General features: G+C 65.4%; 2 protein-coding genes across 2 annotated transcripts; one reads left to right on the top strand and one right to left on the bottom strand.

Moving 5' to 3' along the window:
- Positions 1-1,197: 1,197 nt before the first annotated feature.
- On the bottom strand, positions 1,198-13,596 carry LOC309644995 (tyrosine-protein kinase Srms-like). The gene is given in 13 exon segments (XM_082429438.1): positions 1,198-1,256; positions 1,819-1,894; positions 2,305-2,389; positions 6,961-7,107; positions 7,332-7,479; positions 7,577-7,758; positions 8,202-8,360; positions 8,446-8,587; positions 9,679-9,845; positions 10,002-10,065; positions 10,067-10,124; positions 12,921-13,098; positions 13,101-13,596. Coding segments are annotated over 11 exon segments (1,509 nt in total). The 5' UTR covers positions 13,285-13,596; the 3' UTR covers positions 1,198-1,256; positions 1,819-1,894; positions 2,305-2,309.
- On the top strand, positions 4,371-18,085 carry FNDC11 (fibronectin type III domain containing 11). The gene is made up of 2 exons (XM_082429431.1): positions 4,371-4,790; positions 16,237-18,085. The coding sequence occupies exon 2, from the start codon at positions 16,240-16,242 to the stop codon at positions 17,200-17,202; it is 963 nt and encodes a 320-aa protein (XP_082285557.1). The 5' UTR covers positions 4,371-4,790; positions 16,237-16,239; the 3' UTR covers positions 17,203-18,085.
- Positions 18,086-18,177: the final 92 nt, after the last annotated feature.

Here is an 18,177-nt window from a genome sequence, read left to right as displayed (position 1 = left end):
CCCTGTTACATCTCACCCCACCCCCTCCCCATATCCTCAAGTCCATTCTCTAGTAGGTCTGTGTCTTTATTCCCGTCTTGCCACTAGGTTCTTCATGGCCTTTTTTTTTTTTTTTCCTTAGATTCCGTATATATGTGTTAGCATACTGTATTTGTTTTAAATCCTTTCTTAAAACAGAAAAGGCAGATGCGCAATCCCAGGCTGTCTGGTGAATGGTATGCGGGGGGGTGGGGGTCGGGTTTTCTTTCTCTTTCTGTGCCTGTTTCCCGTTCCCTCCAGCGGGCACGAGTCATTCTGGTCCCCCCACCCCGCTCACCCCGCAGCAGCTCCAGCAGGCTCCCCTTGGGCAGGAGCTCTGTGATGATGTACACGGGGTCCCCCACGGACGCCACAGCATACGGTGCCAGGATGTGCTTGTGCCGCAGGTTCTTCATGGCCTGGATCTCCGACTGGAACGTGCGCTGAAGCAGAAGGTCAGCTGTCGGGGCAGGCGGATGGCCTTGCTGGGTGCGGCCCTCGAAGGAGCTGAGCCCCACCCTCCCACCCCCGCACGCACGCAGCAGTGGCTCAGGAAATGTGGGCGCCCTCCCCGACGCCCCAGCTCCCAAGCCAGGATGCCAGGGCAGCCTGGTCCCCGCTGCTCACACCAAGGGCCCGCTGTGCCCACCAGCTGCTCCCCCCACACCCCGGGGACCACAGACACCCCCATGTGGTTTACACCTGCCCAAGCCAGACGTGGAGCTGGAGCACCCCCTCCCAAGGGTGTTCCCCTGCACCCCGGGGCCCCTGGTTCCTGAAGTGGGCGATCCCAACCTCTGGTGGGTCCCAAGAAGATTTTAGATGAACCTTTTCAGATTTCTAGTGACCTACTTATTTTAATGGATTTCCTTCCATTTATATTAAGAATTTAAAATTCCCTTTTAAGATAAATGCATTTAGGTAACAGCATGAAAGGAGAATGCCACCCGGACACTGCGGTAGGTGCCACAGGTGATCCAAGTTAGGGTGGCGAGTGGTTGGCGGGGCGTCAGGGCCCAGGGCTGGTGGGCTGCCCCACCCCCGTGAGTAAAGCCAGAAGTCCGTGGCCTGGAGCCCGCTCACCTCGGACGATCACCTTGATGGCCACTCGGACCTTGTCCTTCCAGAGCCCTTCGAAGACCTCCCCAAAGTAGCCGGAGGCCCAGCTTCCCGCAGAGCGTGAACTCTTCCCGCGGCCTCTCCCAGTCGTCACGGTGGGGCAGGGGCTCCGGCTCATGCTGCAGGGACACGGGGCGGGGGCACCCGTCCTCCGCAAGTCAGCCCCTGCTCTAGCCTCAAATGCAGGGCCACGTCCTGCTTGGGAGGGTCCCAGCGTCCGGCACGTGGCCAGGCTCTCCCAGGGGCTGCCCCGAGCCTGGCTGACCCCTGCTGTGTCCTGCAGACAAACGCCACCCCCCGCCTCCCCCGCACCTGCTCTGGGCCAGTGACACTGGCCTGAGTGCCACTCAGACAAAACTCCTGTCTGGCTGCTCGCTGGGGCACGTAGCCCAAGCTCCCACCAGCCCAGAGGGATTCAGGACGTAGCGGGAGCACGGCTGACCTCTAGCTGGCCCAAGGGTGAGAGTGGGCAAAGGAGGGCACGTCCCCTGCCCACCGTCCCCCCGCGCCCGGCTCTGCACAACCACGGTTCCCACGTAGCCAGAGTCCCTGGGCTGAGTGTCCCCAGGGGTCCCCCAGCCAGTCAGGGGGTCAGGACCCACACCCACCTCCACCCGAGGGTTTGCGTCCCTGTAGGGGGCAGGGGCAAGGACAGGGTCTGGCGGGGGGCAGGGGGCCTACCTTTCGGCGGGGCGAGGTCTGCCACAGGCCGTGGGACAGGCTCTGGGCCTCATGGTGGTCCACGAGCTCGGGCAGGCTGGGGAAGGACACAGTCTCGTTGAGGTGCAACTGGCCGTCCTGCCACCAGATCTTGTAGTGGCGAACGGTCTGCTGGTCCCGCACTGGACGGAGGGGACACTTGTGAACAGGCGCTGAGAGGGGCCCACTGGCAGGGGTGCCCCCGATGCAGAGAGGAGAGAACCGGCCAGACCCCGGGGAAGGCGCCCAGGCCACGGGGCCTGCACCCACTGAGGGTCAGAGCTCCCAGAGCAGGGCCTGGACTTCACAGCACAGTGGAGGCGACAGGCCAGAGGGGCCGGGCTCTGCATGCACGAAGGGTTTAGGGACCAGGAGCCCCAAAGTCAGGCCCAGGTGGGGCTGCGGAGCGGGCAGGGGCGGGAAGCGGGTACCCGAGAGGACGCAGTTGGCGCCCGGCTTCTCGCTGACCTGGATCAGGAAGGCCCCCAGCTCGGTGCCCGCGGCCTGCAGTCGGTGCAGGGCTTCCGAGTGAGAGATCCGGCCAAAGAACCACCTGCGGGGCGGGGGGACCCTGAGCGGCACGGACCCCCGCCTGTGCCCCCCACGGAGGCCCGGCCCGCACCTGATACTCTGCCTCCTCGTGCCCCCAACCCCGGCCCACAGCTGCCCGCCGACACTCACTGACCAAAAGGCCCTTCTTTGCCCATCACCGACCCCTAATGTCCCAAGTGGCCAGTTCTGGACCCCAGGAAAGACCCTGGTGACCCAGAAGTGGAGAAGGCCCCTCCCACTACCCTCCCGGACTGTCCCCGACTGTGGGGACACAGCCCCCCACCCTGTGGGTACAGCAACCCTCCCCAACCTCGGATGTGGCTCTGTGGCCATGCTCTTGGACCACATCGTTCTGTGACTCTGTGGCCACCTTCTGCACCCGGGCCACAGGCACGCCATGCTCTAGCACTGTGGGACCTGGGGACGCACATGCACCCACACATGTCCACAGGCATTCTCACACCCCAGCTCCCAGCGCCAGGGCAGGGCTGGGCCTGCGGAGTTTCCCAGGGGACCTCTGCTGTCAGCCGCCCCACCCTTTGCACCCTCGGCTCCCTCAGGCCCCGTTGGAACGTGGGTCCCTGCACGGAAGACCACTGCCCAGCACTGAGCCCCGTGGGGTCCGCGGGCCACCCCCACCAATCCAGCACCTCTGGAATCTCTCCCATTTGCTCCACCCCCCGCCAACCACCCCACCTCCTTCCACTTCTCGAATGTGCTGGGTTCCCAGGGCCCGGGGCCTTTGCACTGGCAGTGCCGGCGCCTGCCTTACCACTGTCGGGGGCCCTGCCTGAGATGGTCCTGTCTGCGCCGTGCTTACGTGTCTCCCCCCAGGAGGGGGGACCCTGCCCGTGTCGGCTCCGGCACACAGCAGGTGCTCCATCAGTGGGGTGCACAGGCACACGGGGGGCCATGGGCCCTCCGCCGGACCCTCCCGTCCAGAGCTCAGGGAACCACCTGGGGTCGCGTGGACACACGCATGCCGGGCTGCGCCTGTGGCCCAAGCTTGCTGGGCAGCCCTCAGGCCCACAGTTGTCTCTGGGAGCCACCTTGCCAGCGATGGGCAGCCGTGCTGGGACGGGCAGCAGGTCTGTGGCCCACACCCGGGCGGGCCTGTCGCAATGGCCTTCCCGCTCCCTCTGACTAGGCCAGCAGGCTGGTCTCGGGTGTTTGGAAGGTGAGCAAAGCCTCACTCCCCAACAGGCCCAGGCTCTGGCTGCCCTTCTCTGGGTCCCGGCACGGAGGAGGGGCCGGGGCCTCTGCAGCCCCCATCCCCAGATGTCACACAGCAGAAGCCCAGCCAGGGATCCCAAGGCCAGGGTGGTAGGCCCAGCCCCACTGGGGGAGCAGGGAGATGGAGCCACGGGCTACCCCTCCTTGGCAGCCCAGGGTCCCTGCCCACACCCGGAGCCCAGCCACAGCGACACAGAGCTCTGTCCCGATAGACGCCCTGCAGGGCCCAGGGACGGGCAACTTGGAGTGACCCACGAGGGCCGCAGGGACACTCACGGCTCCAGCCCCACCGTCTCCTTCTCGGCCGGGCCCTGCCCACCCCGTCCAGCAGCACGGTCCCCCACCACTCCTCCTCCTTTCTGGCCACGTGGAAGAGGTCCCCTGCCCGGAAGCTCAGCTCCTCGGCTGTGCGGGCCTCGAAGTCCCAGAGGCCCACATACTTGGGGCCCAGGGGAGCCTGGCCCGGGGACCCCATGGCCAGGGCAGTGGCAGAACTGGGCCACCTGGCCTCACCGCCTCTCTGGTCCAGCTGGGAGCAGCACGTGGGCAGGGCTGACCCCGACAGGCCATCCCCGCCCCACTGAGCCGCCGCTCAGTTCCCTGTGACAAGGCAGCCGTGCCAGCCACACCTGTGCCACCAGAGACGCCCCTCCCAGACCTCCCCAAGCACCCTAGGCTCTACACCAAGGGCCACCTGTCTTCCCACCCCCTGGGCCAGGTCAGTCTGGGCGCTGCTGTTACCCACCCGCTGGGGGAAACCTGCCCAAGCGGCCACTCAGGTGCCCCTGCCCACATGGTCAGACCTAAGTGCCAGGAGGGTGGGGTCACCAATTAGACGGGGGCACTCAGCCAGGGGGCGTGGGACTCAGAGCTGGAGGGTGAAGGGCAAGGCACACCCTCCCCAACCTCCCAGGGCTGCCGGGACTGAGCCGGGACTCAGGGACGGCCGGGGGGGGGCTGCCTCTCTGCCCGCCCCCAAAGGAGCTCCCCCAAGGCCCAGGCGCCTCCTCCCCAGCGGGAAGCTGGGGTGCCAGGGACTCTGCCCCCGACAGAAGGGCTGTGAGGAGGATGACCAGGGGAAATCGTGTACTAACCCTTCTTGTTGGCGCTTTCCCTTTCAGTGAGAAGAGACTACGGCACCACCTGCCTCACTTTGAGATCAGCAACAGGTACTTAACAAGTTCGTGAGCATAAGGGCAACCCGCTGACCAAGGAGGAGCAGGGCCCGGAGGGGAGGGGCGGAGCTGGGCGGGGAGGGGCTCGGCATCCGTTGGGCTCCCTCACCCCCACATGCCCACCCCTCACCACCGGCCAGAACAGTCAGAACGCTCCGGCCCCCTCGGGCCTTGGGCCCCACCCGTGAGCCGTGTCTAGGGAGGCCTCGGCGAGACGTGCCAGGTCCTGCCTGAACCACACGGGGAAGCGGGAGGGATCCGAGGCTGATCCCTCCCAGGGCACCAGCACCAAACCTGTTCAGCTTGCGCTGATGACATGCCCCAGGGATGTGCCAGTGACCCCCACGCACACCTGGCTCTCCTGTCACCCCGCCCAGCACGTTCCTCCCCTCGCAGGATGCCTGCCAGCTCTGCTCCCCACGCACCCCAGTCCCCGGGAAACAGAGTGAGCCCTTCAATGTGTTCGATCCCTGAGTCCCACCCTGTTGCTTGGTCTGGGAACCGCCCAGCACCACGGGAGCCCAGCTCCAGCCCTCACCCTCCGGCCCCTCAGCTCTCCCAAGACAGGATAGAGGGGTTCAGGGGCTGTAGCCCAAGTCAGAGCTGAGGCCTGGCTGCCCGGAGTCCCAGAAGGCTCAGGCCAAACCCTCCTGCCCCCTCCCCCCATCTGCCTGGGTCAGGGGGACGGTGTCCAAGGCTCTGACCTACAACCAGGGTGATTGGGGGCCTTCCTGAAGTGGCCTGTCCTCACCTCCTCCCTCTGGGCTGCCTCTGCCCGAGGTGTCACCCCCCCGCCACCAATTTCTCCAACCCTACACAGATTCTGTTCTCTAAGCATCTGAGCAGCCCCGGCGGGGGGGGTCACTTATCTGCACCTGAGGGTCCCAGCTTCCCTGCCCGGTGCCAGCCCCCGGGTGGGACCTGTGGTCATGGTGAGGACTAACTGGCCGCTGCAGGGCAGAGCTGACCCTCCAGGGACTGAGGAGCTGGGCGGCCATGCACAGGCCTCTGGGGCACAGCTGCCAGCCTGGGGCTCCCAGGACGGGGGTAGGGAACCCTGAAGGCAGACCCCACCTGCCCAGTCCCCGCCCTCCACGGTCCATCTCGTGGGACCGGAGCCGGCAGGGGGCAGTGGAGCCAAGAGTGCACGTCCCGCCAGCTCCACATCTGGTGACGCCGTGACGTGGCTTGAAAACAGCCCCGTGGGAGCAGTCACACCCCAGAAACTGGCTGCTTCCTTTCCCAGGAGAGCCGGTTGTCGCCCGGGTGCCCGCACACCACGGCACCCACGCCCACCCCCATACCGACCCTGCACAGCCAGGCCAGCGCCCGGGACCCCGCGTCTGAGGCACTCTGCCCCCCCGACCTTTGTCCACCTGCAGAGAAGCGCCCTGGGCCCTGGAGTGTCACCCAGCCACCAGTCTGACCTTCCTGTGGCCTGACCCTGCTCACTCCCGCCCCACCGCTCCAGCCCCAGGGGGATGGGAAAGGCTGTCCACGTGGCTTCTGCAGCCTCCGCTGCTTCCTGCCAATAGCCCAGGGGTCGTGTTCCTCTGGGTCCCCAGATCTGGGTGCCAAGATGCCCTGGAGTGGGGGCCTGGGCCACATGGGGGCCAGCTCTTCCTCGGCCATGATCCACCAGCTGGTGGGCCGAGCTGTCAACTCCAGCTCCTGTTCTGGTTCGGGGGCTGAGGCCCATGGGAGGTAGTGTCCGTGCCTAGCCTGTGCCGCATGAGGCTGGCGCCCTGGGCCTGCCTGAGCCCCAGCACCGGCCGCTTCAACAAGGCCACAGCGGGACTTCAGAGAAAACTGGGGCTCAGGGCGGCAGGCACGGGCAGAAAGCCTCTCCGTCCAGCGTCTCCCCGAGGCCAGAGCAAACTCGGGCTCCACCTGGACTTCTCTGCTGAGATCCTCCCTCTCCAGGGACATCCAGGCAGAAGATGCCAGCCCCTCGCCTGTCTGAGCGGGAGTCTGCGTGTGTTTGCCTCGTGCACACAAGCTGTGCGTGTCAGCGTGCGTCAGGGCGTGAGGCCCATGGCCAGAGGCGCCGCAGGCTGGCATCAGTTCCGGGCATCAGGCATCCCAGGGCGTGTCAACGGCAAACACTGTCCCGCGAGGGGGGCGCCTGGGCAGGGGGGACGTGAGGGCGGGGCGCCCAGCTTACCCCACAGCGTGGCGAAGTCCGGCCGCTCGTCGGGGCAGCCCCTCCAGCACCCCACCATGAGCGCGTAGACCATGGCCGGGCAGGCGGCCGGGCGCGGCAGCCAGTACCCTCTCGAGATCTGCTGCAGGGTCTCGTGGTTGCTCATTCCTGGGGAGGAGCGAGGAGAGGGGCTGGGCGGGGGCTGCCTCTCTCTGCCTGGGGGTCACCCTGGAGCCCTCCAGGGTGACCCTGCCAAGCACTCAGCCTCCAGGCCCGGTGCCCCTTCCAGGCTCAGCGACCCCCGGGGCAGGGGCTGCTTCCTCCTTCGGGCTCCCACGCTTCCTCCCTTGGACTATGCCTTGCTTCCGACCCCGTGCTGCCTCTAGGCCCACCTTGGTAGGGACGCCAGCCGTAGGTGAAGCCCTCGCAGAGCAGGACCCCGAAGGACCAGACGTGTGAGTACACGCAGTAGTTGGCCGCCTCGGGCACTGTCCACTTGACGGGGCTCTTCGAGCTGCTGCGTGGGGAGTAGACGTCGTCCTGGGCGAGGGGAGACCAGAGGCACAGTGGGCAGAGGGGTGCCGTCCCCCCAAGCCCCTTAGCCACCCGGCGGCCCGTGGCCAGAGCCCACACTGACCTTGAGCAGCCGGGCCAGGCCAAAGTCAGCCACCTTGCAGGCCAGGTCGTCACCCACGAGCAGGTGCTTGGCGGCCAGGCCCCGGTGCACGATGCACCGCTCCTCCAGGTAGCTCTGGCCCTCGGCCACCTGGCAGGCAAAGGTCAGCAGGAGGGGCGGGCTCAGGGCCTGGCCTTTGGGGCCTGCAGCTGGGGCTGACAGTCAGGGGGCAGGCATCTGCCCCAGTCTCTGCCCTCCACACCACAGTGTCCTCAGCTCTAACATGGGCAAGGATGGCACCGTTCACCAGGGCTGCAGTGGGCACTGTGCTGCCCCCCCCCCCATGCAGGCTGCTTCATGGCAGCTGGGCCGGGTCTCCAACCAGGGACAGAAATGGGCCAAGGTCGAGAGGGGGTGCCCAGAGCCGGGCTGGGTCCACGATGACCTAGTACAGGGCTGGTGATCCAGAGGCTTCAGCGCCTGGATCCGGCCTGACCTCACTTGTGGCCAGAGCCCACCACAGCCATCTCGGCCTCGGAGGATCGGGGTTCAGTAAAAAGGCCTGGAGCACCGTCAAAGGCCCACATGAGAAGGGGCAGTGTACCCATCCCCACCGGCCAGGAGGTGTGGCCACCGCGACACTCACTGCCCAGGAAGGTCTGCAGGCTGCCCTTGCGCATGAGCTCGGTGACGATGTACACCGGCTCGCCCGCGGAGCACACCGCGTGCAGCCGGAGGAGGCACTCGTGCCCCAGGCTCACGAGCGTCTGGATCTCCTGGGCCAGGTCGGCAACCTTCACGTCAACTGTGGGACAGGACAGCGCTCTGGAACCCGCCCCTCCACCTGCTGCCCACCGCCACTGCCCCAGGCTCCAGGGGGCCCCACCCACCTGGTCTGATGACCTTGACGGCCACGAGCATGGAGTCCAGCCACAGGCCTTCCCACACCTCCCCGAAGTAGCCTTCACCCAGCTTCCTCCGCAGGGTGAACTCAGAGTGGGGCTGCTCCCACTCGTCCTGCTCAGGGGGCTTCTGTGGGTGTGGGGGGCACTCAGGGCCTTTGCCTGTGGCTCCCTAGGCAGAGTGGGCAGCTGCTCCTGGGGCCCCAGGCCTCTGGCTCTCTGCCCCTGCGCCCCAGCACACGCTCAACCCTGGTGCTGGCCGGGGCAGGGGGCCCAGGTGCTGACCTCCGGAGGCCTGGCCCTCATTGCTTCCAGACCTAATGGCACCTTTGCTGGCGGCAGGCATCCATCCACAAACACCATTACTATCCCCGTCCAGACTGTCACCAAGAGACCAGAGGAACCAGATGGCTGCCCGGCCCCCCGGCAGGACTGCTCACCTGGGACAGGCGCAAGCACCACGGCTCCAGCGCAGGTGTGGCGCCATCCCCACCGGCATCTCCTCCCACAGCCTCCGCACTGGTCTGGGGCTGCCGTGGGCACCTTCCCCAGATGCCTTCCCCAACCTGCCCTCCCCTCCTGGCCGCTCTACAGGGCTGGGCGGGGTGGGAGGGCATCCTACAGGCCTCATCTTCCCCCCACCCCAGAGAGTCCCATAGAAATATAACACCTGGACTTCCCTGGCAGCACAGTGGTTAAGAATCCACCTGCCAATGCAGGGGACACGGGTTCAAGCCCTGGTCTGGGAAGATCCCACATGCCGCGAAGCAACTAAGCCCGCAAGCCACAACTACTGAACCTGTGCTCTAGAGCCCGCAAGCCACAGCTACTGAGCCCGCATGCCACAACTACTGAGCCTGTGCGCCACAACTACTGAAGCCCACGCGCCTAGAGCCCATGCTCCGCAGCAAGAGAAGCCACCGCAATGAGAAGCCCACGCACTGCAACGAAGAGTAGCCCCCGCTCGCCACAACTAGAGAAAGCCCGCGTGCAGCAATGAAGACCCAACGCAGCCAAAAATTAATTAATTAATTAATTTAAAACAAGAAGCATAACCCACAGGGACCGACCAGAGCGCGGAGGAGTCACGGGGCACCTGGTGCTCCCAGGCTTCATCAGGTCCCCCCCGGGCAGCACCCAGGGTCGGAGCGGGCCAGCTGGACGCGTGCTGGACTGTCTCTCAGGAGGGGCAACCTGGCGGGGGGGTGGGCATGGGCCCACCTGGGGCACACAGGGCTGTAGCCGTGGGCTCTGGATCAGCTTCCAGTGGGCCTTGTAATAGGCCAGCAGCTCCTCCAGGCTGGGGACGAGCTGGTCCTTCTGCAGGTAGAGGCTGCCGTTGGCTGCTTTGGAGATGCGGTAGTGGTGGACTTTGGTCCGGGCCCAGACTGGGAGGGCACAGAGACGGAGGCCACATCTTGGCTGCAGCCTGCCCTGACCCTCCTGCCACCCCAACCAGGTGATGCATATGGTCGGGCCCGAGGTGGGTTGGGGACTGGCACTGACTGGGAGGCAACCACCCCAAGGTCAAGGGCACCCGGTACCTGACAGTGAGTAGTCCCCGTGGCTGCTCTCGCTGGGCCGGACAGGGAAGGCCCCCAGCACGTTGGGTGGGGGACACGAGCAGCTGCTGGGCCTGGGTTCGGCTGATGCCACTGAAGTACCAGCTGCAAAGGGCAGGCACAGCGGTCCCCACACTGGCCCAGCCCGGAGCAAGCCCTGCCCACCATGGGCCAGGCCCCAGAGGCCCACTCCGTGCAGGTGACAGGGAGAAGCAACACCTGGCTCCCGGTACTGGGGACCCAGTCCGGGATCGACACCTGCCCCGGCCCCCAGGGCCCAGCCTCTGGAGTCATCGGGGACTGGACACAAGGTGGGGGCACCCCCCAAAGAGGGGACCAGGCAGGCAAAGCTGGCGGGCGGGTACTGCTGCAGCCTGGGGTGAGGGTGGGGCCTGGCAGATCAGGGGCAGAGACAGGCCTGCCCTGGCACAGAGGCCTGTGCCCACCCTGGGGGGCTACGGGGAAGGGGCCAGAGTCAGTTAGGGGGCTGGGTTGAGGCTGGAGGCAGGAAGGGGTGGGGTGATGGGGGGCAGAGCGGCACAGGCCTGGGGTATGCTGGGGGGGAAATCAGCAGATACGCGGGGAAGTGTCAAGGACCTGTGGACGTGGGTCCCCCAAGACGAGCCCTGGCTGGATGGCAGGCTGGGAACACACTGATTTGGGGGCAGGAGGCACAGCCCCGTGCGGCTGCCGGGCTCCTCCTGCAGCCAGGCCTGCTGTCTGGGACCCTCTAGCCAGGAGAGCCTCTCCCATGGGAAGGGGCTACAGGGGACCTTCCCAGGACAGCAATGCTTCCCACCCCACCCCTCCCCTGGACCCACTTCAGGGCCTGGGGGACAGGGCCCAGCCCCCGCGCACACCTCGCCTTCCACGACGTTCTTGGAGCCTGTCCCCGGGGTGTGCAGCAGTGGGCGACAAGACCGGGGGCCCTGCAGCTGGAGAGCAGTGGGCCTCTCTGTGGGGGCTGAGGGGTCTCCCCGGCCCGCCGGCCTGGGGACAGGAGCCAGGTGTCTGGGGCTGAGGACACCACGAGTGTGGCAGCCCTCGCATCTCCGCCCAGACACGCTGTCATTAGCTCTTCCTCCCAGCAGCCCCTCCCCTCCCCCAGGACCCTGCCAGCCGCCTCCAGGAGCTGCTCTCGGGGTCCGTCCTCCACCTGGAGGGACCGTAGGCCCCTACCCATCAGGAGGGCTGGGTGTGGGGCGGTGGCCTGGAGTCCTCTGAGAAGGCACCTTCCTGTGAATCAAGCTTTTCCCCCAGATGCAAATCCCCCAGGAGACTGTGGGAACGCTGAGGGGCCCCCAAGATGCTGGAGGTGGCCTGAGTGAAGCTGAGACCTGCTGCTGGCCGGCAGAGACCGAGCTTGGTGCAAGACCAGGGGCCCGCGTCAGGGCGAGGTCTGGGCAGCTGAGCCTAGCTTTGCTAGCCCTGTTCACCAACCAGCTTCTGGCCTGTTCTCAGCCAGCATATCACCTCTTGGTGCTGGGGCTGGGAAGAGGCGTCTCTGCCCCGAGGGTTCCCCAGCTGGCGCCCCCTCCATCTGCCTGCCAATGTGGCGGACACGGGTTCGAGCCTTGGTCTGGGAAGATCCCACATGCCGCGGAGCAGCTAAGCCCATGCGCCACAACTACTGAGCCTGTGCTCTAGAGCCCATGAGCCACAACTACTGAGCCCACGAGCCACAACAACTGAAGCCCGCGAGCGACAACTACTGAAGCCCGCGCGCCTAGAGCCCGTGCTCCGCAACAAGAGAAGGCACCACAATGAGAAGCCCGTGCACCGCAACGAAGAGTAGCCCCTGCTCGCTGCAACTAGAGAAAGCCTGCATGCAGCAACAAAGACCCAGCGCAGCCAAAAATAAATAAATAAAATAAATAAAATAAATAAATAGAAGCCAGGGATTACAGCGGCCAAGACATTCAGGAGAAAGACAGTTAAGGACCATGCCCAGGGTGTGGATCAAACGTTTGAGGCCCATGTACTGTGTCCACAGCCACATGGCAGGGCCCTGCTCAGCACGGGCACACAGCTGTGCCAGGAGGCTACCCTCTCCTGTGGACCCTGAGCCTGCGTCGAGAGGTCACCTCCTCTGGAAGAGTGCCCAGCCTCTGCTTCCCCCCATGATCACAGACTGGCATGCAAATAGACAAGTGCCTGTGCCAGCCTCTCCCCACCTGTAGACTGCCCTGGCCCTAGGGGCCGAGGGCACTCAGGGGAATAGGTGGGCTTCCCCACCTGTATCCACCCCCCAAACGAGCCTCTTCGGGAGCAATCCCAAACGCTAGGGCCATGTCTGCCCCATACCTGGCCCAGAGCAGGAGGGAGGGGGCCAGGTGAGTGTGGACCTCTCTCTGACCCGGCTTATCACCCCTTCCACCCCGGGGTCACCCCGTCGCCCCCTCACCGCACAAGGATGGCCTCGCTGCGCACTCATGTCCTCCCCGGCTCACTCAGAACTGCATCCCAGCCCCCAGTCCCCTGCCCTCCAAGGAACGACCCGTCCGCAAAGATTGCTGGATGCCAGGGCTGAATCCCTGGGTGCGAGCAGGAGGGCCTGGCGAGTGCAGCACGCACACACACCAGCCAGCCAGCTCGCGGCTCGGCTTAACCACTCCTGCCAGAGGCACTGCCGCTGTCCCTCCTAGCGGAATCAGGTGCCCTCCTAGCGGAATCAGGTTCCCTCCTAGCGGAATCAGGTTCCCTCCTAGCGGAATCAGGTGCCCTCCTAGCGGAATCAGATGCCCTCCTAGCGGAATCAGGTGCCCAGGCACACCGTCCCTGCACCACTCCTCTCTGCTTGCTCACCACTGTGAGGCGGGGCCTGGAGGAGTGACGCTGGACGTGCAGTCCCCAGACTCTATCCTGGCTTACTCCTGTCTCCCCAGAGCGGGTGGTACTCACGGTTGGTTCCAGAGCGTCTCAGGGGCGGCCTTGGCCACGTAGGTGATGGGCACCAGCCCCGTGCTGGGCCAGCCCGCGAGCCTGCGGGCGAGGATGTAGCCGCCCTCCTCCCTGAGGGCGTGCAGCCTCTCCCCGCGGCTGACACTCAGCTCCTCCGCGCTCCGCGCCGTGAAGTCAGCGCCCTGAAGAGCTGCGCGGGGGCCGGGGGTTGCAGGGCTCCGCGATGGGGGGGCTCCGCTGCCGCGGGTTCCGGCTCCACGTCGGCGTCGGAGCCCGGGTCCGGCAACCGCGGCGCGCCCGCCGGCCAGATCTTGTCCCAGAAGAAGGACAGGAACGTCAGCTGCTTCCTGAGGAAGGGCTCCATGTCCGGCGGCGCGCCAGGCCCTGCAGGGGACGGAGAGGGTGCAGCAGCGGGGCTCGGGGACCCCGACGGGGAGAAACTGGAGGGGCGGCGCGGCGCCCCTGCTGGCGCAGGGTGGGCGGGTGAGAGTCGCTCCAGAGGCCCCCGCACGCTCCCTGCGGTGCTCACACCAGCGCAGGGTGGCCCTCCAGCCCCGGCCACACGACGGCCGCTGCTCTCCTCGACCTCTAGCGTGTCTAGCGGGCAGGACTGGTTCCCCAACCGCTCCGAGTCGCGTGCGTCTGGGGCGGGATCTGTCCCAGGACGGCGTCGGGGCGGGGCTATGGGCGGGGTCTAGGTGGGTGGGGCCGTGGTGGGTGGAGTCTCGTGGGCTGTAGAAGGCGACGCGGGGAGGTTCCTGTGGGGAAGGAGACGTCTGCGTCTTGACTGTCAAGGTCACTCTCGTGGTGGGATCTTGTAGGACAGCTCCGCTAGGTGTTCCCCTTGGGGAAAATGGGCAAAGGGTGCTTGGGATCTCTGTGTTATTTCTTACAACTGCAGGTGAATCCACAATTATCTCAAAACTGAAAGTTGCATTTTAAAAATTTAGCTGAGGAACAAGAAATAGAAAAAAAAAAAAAAAAAGATGGGGCCAGAGATGGCAGAGGTCCAGGACATGCCTGACCCAGAGCAGGAGGGGAGACTGCTCTGCCGCCCACCCCCTCTCTGTGGGTGGGCCGCAGGGCTGCGGGCGGCTTCCTCTCACCACTTTCCAGGTGCCAGCCTCCCCTTCAACCTTCAGATAGTACTCCCTTTCCAAATCCAACTCTTGCGTTTCAGACCCCTAAATAACGACATAACAACAGCTACAACTTACAGAGTTAGCGCCCAGGGCACCCACGCACTCCCTCCCAGGCCTGCACCCAGAGGACAGGCTGTTGGGCGCTTAGCCCGGCAAAGCCTCCTCCCAAGAGTGAGGTTACCGGGAGTGGTGGGCGTGCCCTGGGGGGCAGGCCTTGCCACGGAATAAAATGGGAGGGGAGCTCAGGGACAGACACCCTAGTCTGGAAGGGTCCCCACCACTGACCTGCAAGGGGGTGGAGGCAAGTGGCGTCCCTTGGCTTGAGGAGGCATCCCGGCCGGGGCTCGGGCCGTGACACCCCAGGTTCCCAGGGAAGGGAGCGAAGCCTCTGAACGGTCTGTCTGAGCTGAAACCTGGGGGCGGGCCCGGGGCTGAGACTCGGTTCCTTCAGTCGGGTCCTGGGGCGGGGGAGCGAGCCCCGCGCGACCTGCCCGCAGCCCCTCAGGTCGAGGGCGTCCGACCCCCACGCCCTGGGCTCTCCGCCCACCCCGCCCCCCACCCCCGGGGGGCGGGACGTCACAGAGGCCCGCGGTCCCCATGGCAACCCGCGGAACGCCGCGGCGCAAGGCTGGGCACCCCCGCCCTGCGCACAGTCGGCAGCACTGCTCTGCCCGCTCCAGGACGAAGGGCAAGTGGGCGCGGGGAGGCGGGCTGGGGGGACGGAGGGCTAGGGCAGTGTGGCAGAGGTGGGCAGGCGGGCGCGGGTGGGGGTCGGTTGGGGGCAAGTGGGACTGGGGCCCGGGAGTGTAGGGGGTCTCGGAGGCGAGGAGGGTGTAGGTCTGGGTAGGAGGGCCAGGACAGGAGGCTTCTTTGGAGGACTTCACCAGCAGCCCCTCTGCCTTTTCCACCTGAGAGACGGTGGGCATCTGGAAACACCTCTGACCTGTAGCCAGGTCTGGAGCTAGAGTTCCCTCCAGAGGCAGCTTGAATCTGCCCCAGGCTCTGGCCACCGCAGGACTTAGGGCAGGAGTGCTGGGTCCTGGTCTCTGTTGCACCTCAGCCCAGATACCCTGTCTGCAGTGTCCAGGACCAGGGTGTGCCGCCTCTGCCCAGGAAGGTCAAGGTCTGGCATTTGGGGAGGGAGACCAACTTGGGTCCCAACCTCACTCTGCCCCTTAGCAGAGCAGCCTTGGGCGAGTCACTCAGCCTCTCAGCTCCCGTTTGGAATTCATCCAAGCCCTGAAGCCACTGAGTCTGTCTCACTGCCCTTGGGGGTGGCTGGTCCCTTCTCCAAGGAGCCCCAGCCCTGTGGGCAGGGCCTGCCAGCCTGGGAGCACAGCTATGCCCAGCTGTGGGGTGCACCGGCCCCTCCCACAGACACTCAGAGCTGGGAACCCAGGCTGGGGAGGGGTGCAGAAGGACACTCAGGCTCTGGGGTCTACGGCTGGGCTAGAAGCCTGGATGGAGAGCAAGCTACGAACTGTTCTAGCTTCAGGCACCCCATCTGTGAGGCAGGGTAACCGTTCAGGGGCTTTTCTCATGGGCTCAGTGGGCTCATGGAGGTCCTGAGGCCCCAGGACACAGCAGGGCTTGGTAACCAGGAACTGGCATGTTTACTTCTCAGAGCTGAGGCTGGCAGCCGCCCTGCCTCCTGGGCTTGGCCCCGGTCGTCTGCTCTGCGCCTGTAGTGGGGCGTGGAGGGTGTGCAGGACAGGGGTGTCCCCAGCTGGGGTCTGGTGCTGCTCAGACAGGATCACACTGAATCCTGTCAACAGCTCCAGGGAGCAGCGTGACCCCATTTCAGACACGGCTGCACAGCTCGGCAGTGGCTGGGCTTTCCGCATGGGCCATCCTGGCCCAGAGCCCCCGTCTCAGCCCCGCCCTGCGTCATCACAAACGACCAACAGTAGAGTGTCCTGTCGGCCCGCGGTGTCCGCTTTTATCTAGATCTGCAGACTGCTCACCCGGCCCTCCAAGCAGCCTCTTTCCAGAGAGACGAGCCCTCCCCACAAAGTCCTCCCCGGCCCCCCCAGCAGGCTAGAGGGCCCAGCATGGGGGCCAGTGGGCCTGGAGTCACCCCCACACAAACACTGCCCCGAGTGAGCCCCTGGGTGGGCGGCAGAGGCCAGTCTGACCGTCCCGCTCATACCCTGCCCTCCACCCGCTGCTCCCAGACCATGAACTTGCAGGTGACAGGCCTGGACCCGGACGGAATGAAGCTGGACGGCCCTCAGTGCTTCCTGGACCAGGAGGAGGCGGAGGAGGCGGAGGAGGCCGAGGGTCGGCAGCTGCTGGAGCCCGAGACGTGGCGGGCCTACACAGAGCGCCGCAACGCTCTGCGCAAGTTCCTGACCTCGGCCCTGAGCCCCCAGCTACTCAAGCGCCACCACGCCCACGTGGAGCTCCTCAAGAAGTGCTCCTACCACCTCGAGCTCCTCCCCAAGCACCTGGCCCTGGGCGACCAGAACCCGCGGGTGCTGCCCACCACGTTCCAGTTCATCGACCCGCAGAAGTTCCAGCGCATGAAGAAGGTGGGCGCGGCCCAGACCAAGATCCAACTCCAGCTGCTCGGGGAGCTGCTGCAGCAGCTAGACCACGGCCGCTCTGAGCTGGACGCCCTGCTCGAGTCACCGGACCCTCAGCCCTTCCTGGCGGGCTGGCAGCTCGTGGAGCAGCGGCTGGCAGACCTGGCGGCCGCCACGGACAGCTTCCTGGCCACGATGGTGCCAGGGCGCCTGCACGCCAAACACCGCCTGGTGTCTGACGTCAACGCCACCAAGGTCCCCCACATCCAGCTCATGCTGAGCACCAAGATGCCCGTCACGTTCGACCGCAAGGAGTCGGTGGCCCACCAGGACTGGGTCAGCCTGCGCTGGTTTGTCACCCTGCAGCCGGCCGTGCCAGAGCAGTTTGAGCTGTGCTACGAGCTGCTGGACCCACAGACACAGCAGGAGTGCCTGCAGTGCGGCATCTTCCCCGTGGCCGCCTTCACCTTTGACGTCCGAAACCTGCTGCCCAACCGCTCCTACAAGTTCACTATCAAGAGGGTGGAGGGCTACACGCTGGTGTACGAGCCCTGGCTGGACAGCCTCACCCTGCAGACCAGGCCTAGGCCCCCTGAAGGGCCCGCCCCCCCGTAGGCTGGGCAAGCTAGGCCCGGCCCTGACCACACCTTCCTAGAAATGATTTTCTAGTACTTATCCACTAATAAAGAGGAGTATAAACACACATAGACAATTGAAGAAACAAACCTACTTACTTTTTAAAGGAGGCGGCAGCCACATGAGTGTTTTTCCTGACTCAGCCCAGCCCACCCACAAGTCCCTGGCCCCCCCAGCTCCTGCTTCCTTTTCTAGGGGGAGTCCCAGGCTGGCCTTTCCAGGACACTGACCCCTGGAGCAAGAAGCCTCAGCCCTGGCACGTAGCTGCCACTACCAATGAGGAGAGCTGCTCCAAGGCCTGCCAGGTGCCAGCCCCAGCCCCTCTCACGTCCATCTCCCCCATCCCCATCACAGTAACCAGCTGTGACACCTGGGCACAGGCTCTGGCCATCTTTCCTGCCTCTTACGCTGGGATTCCTCAAGGGAGGGCAGTACCCCCAAGTCCTGCCGAGACCCCGCTGGGGGCAGTCACAGATAGGCCCCAGTACTATCAGCCCCAGCTTCATTGAGGCCAGGGGACCCAAGGCCAAGAGGACATTTTATTATTATTTTTTTAATGAAAATAAAAGTACTATCTTCTCCCCAAAAGAAGCTGAAGCACCCCCATTGTGAGGTGGGTGAGGGTCCTAGCAAGGGAGCCTGGTAGGGTAACCCCCCCCAGATCCACACAAATGCATACCTTCTGTTTGGGGGGGGGCCTCCCTACAGCCCATCGCCCCTCCCCACCAGCTCCTGGTGTCCAGCCCCAGACGGGCGACCTAGAGAGTCTGTCCTTGCCCGCCAGTGTGGTCACGTGACCCGCAGCTCGGCCAGCAGCTCGCTCACTTCCTGAAGGTGATGCAGTCATCGGCGTCTACCTGCTCCAGCAGCTTGGCCCTTCAGGTCCAGGAGGGACAGCACCGTGTACCCTGGCTACGGCCGAGGAGGGCTGTCCACGGGAAGAGGCCCAGAGCC

This window comes from Balaenoptera physalus (genome assembly GCF_965194825.1).
Source record: "Balaenoptera physalus genome assembly, chromosome: 16".
NCBI lineage: Eukaryota > Metazoa > Chordata > Mammalia > Artiodactyla > Balaenopteridae > Balaenoptera > Balaenoptera physalus.
The sequence above is the reverse complement of the archived record's forward strand: the minus strand, read 5'-3'. Positions and strand labels throughout refer to the sequence as shown.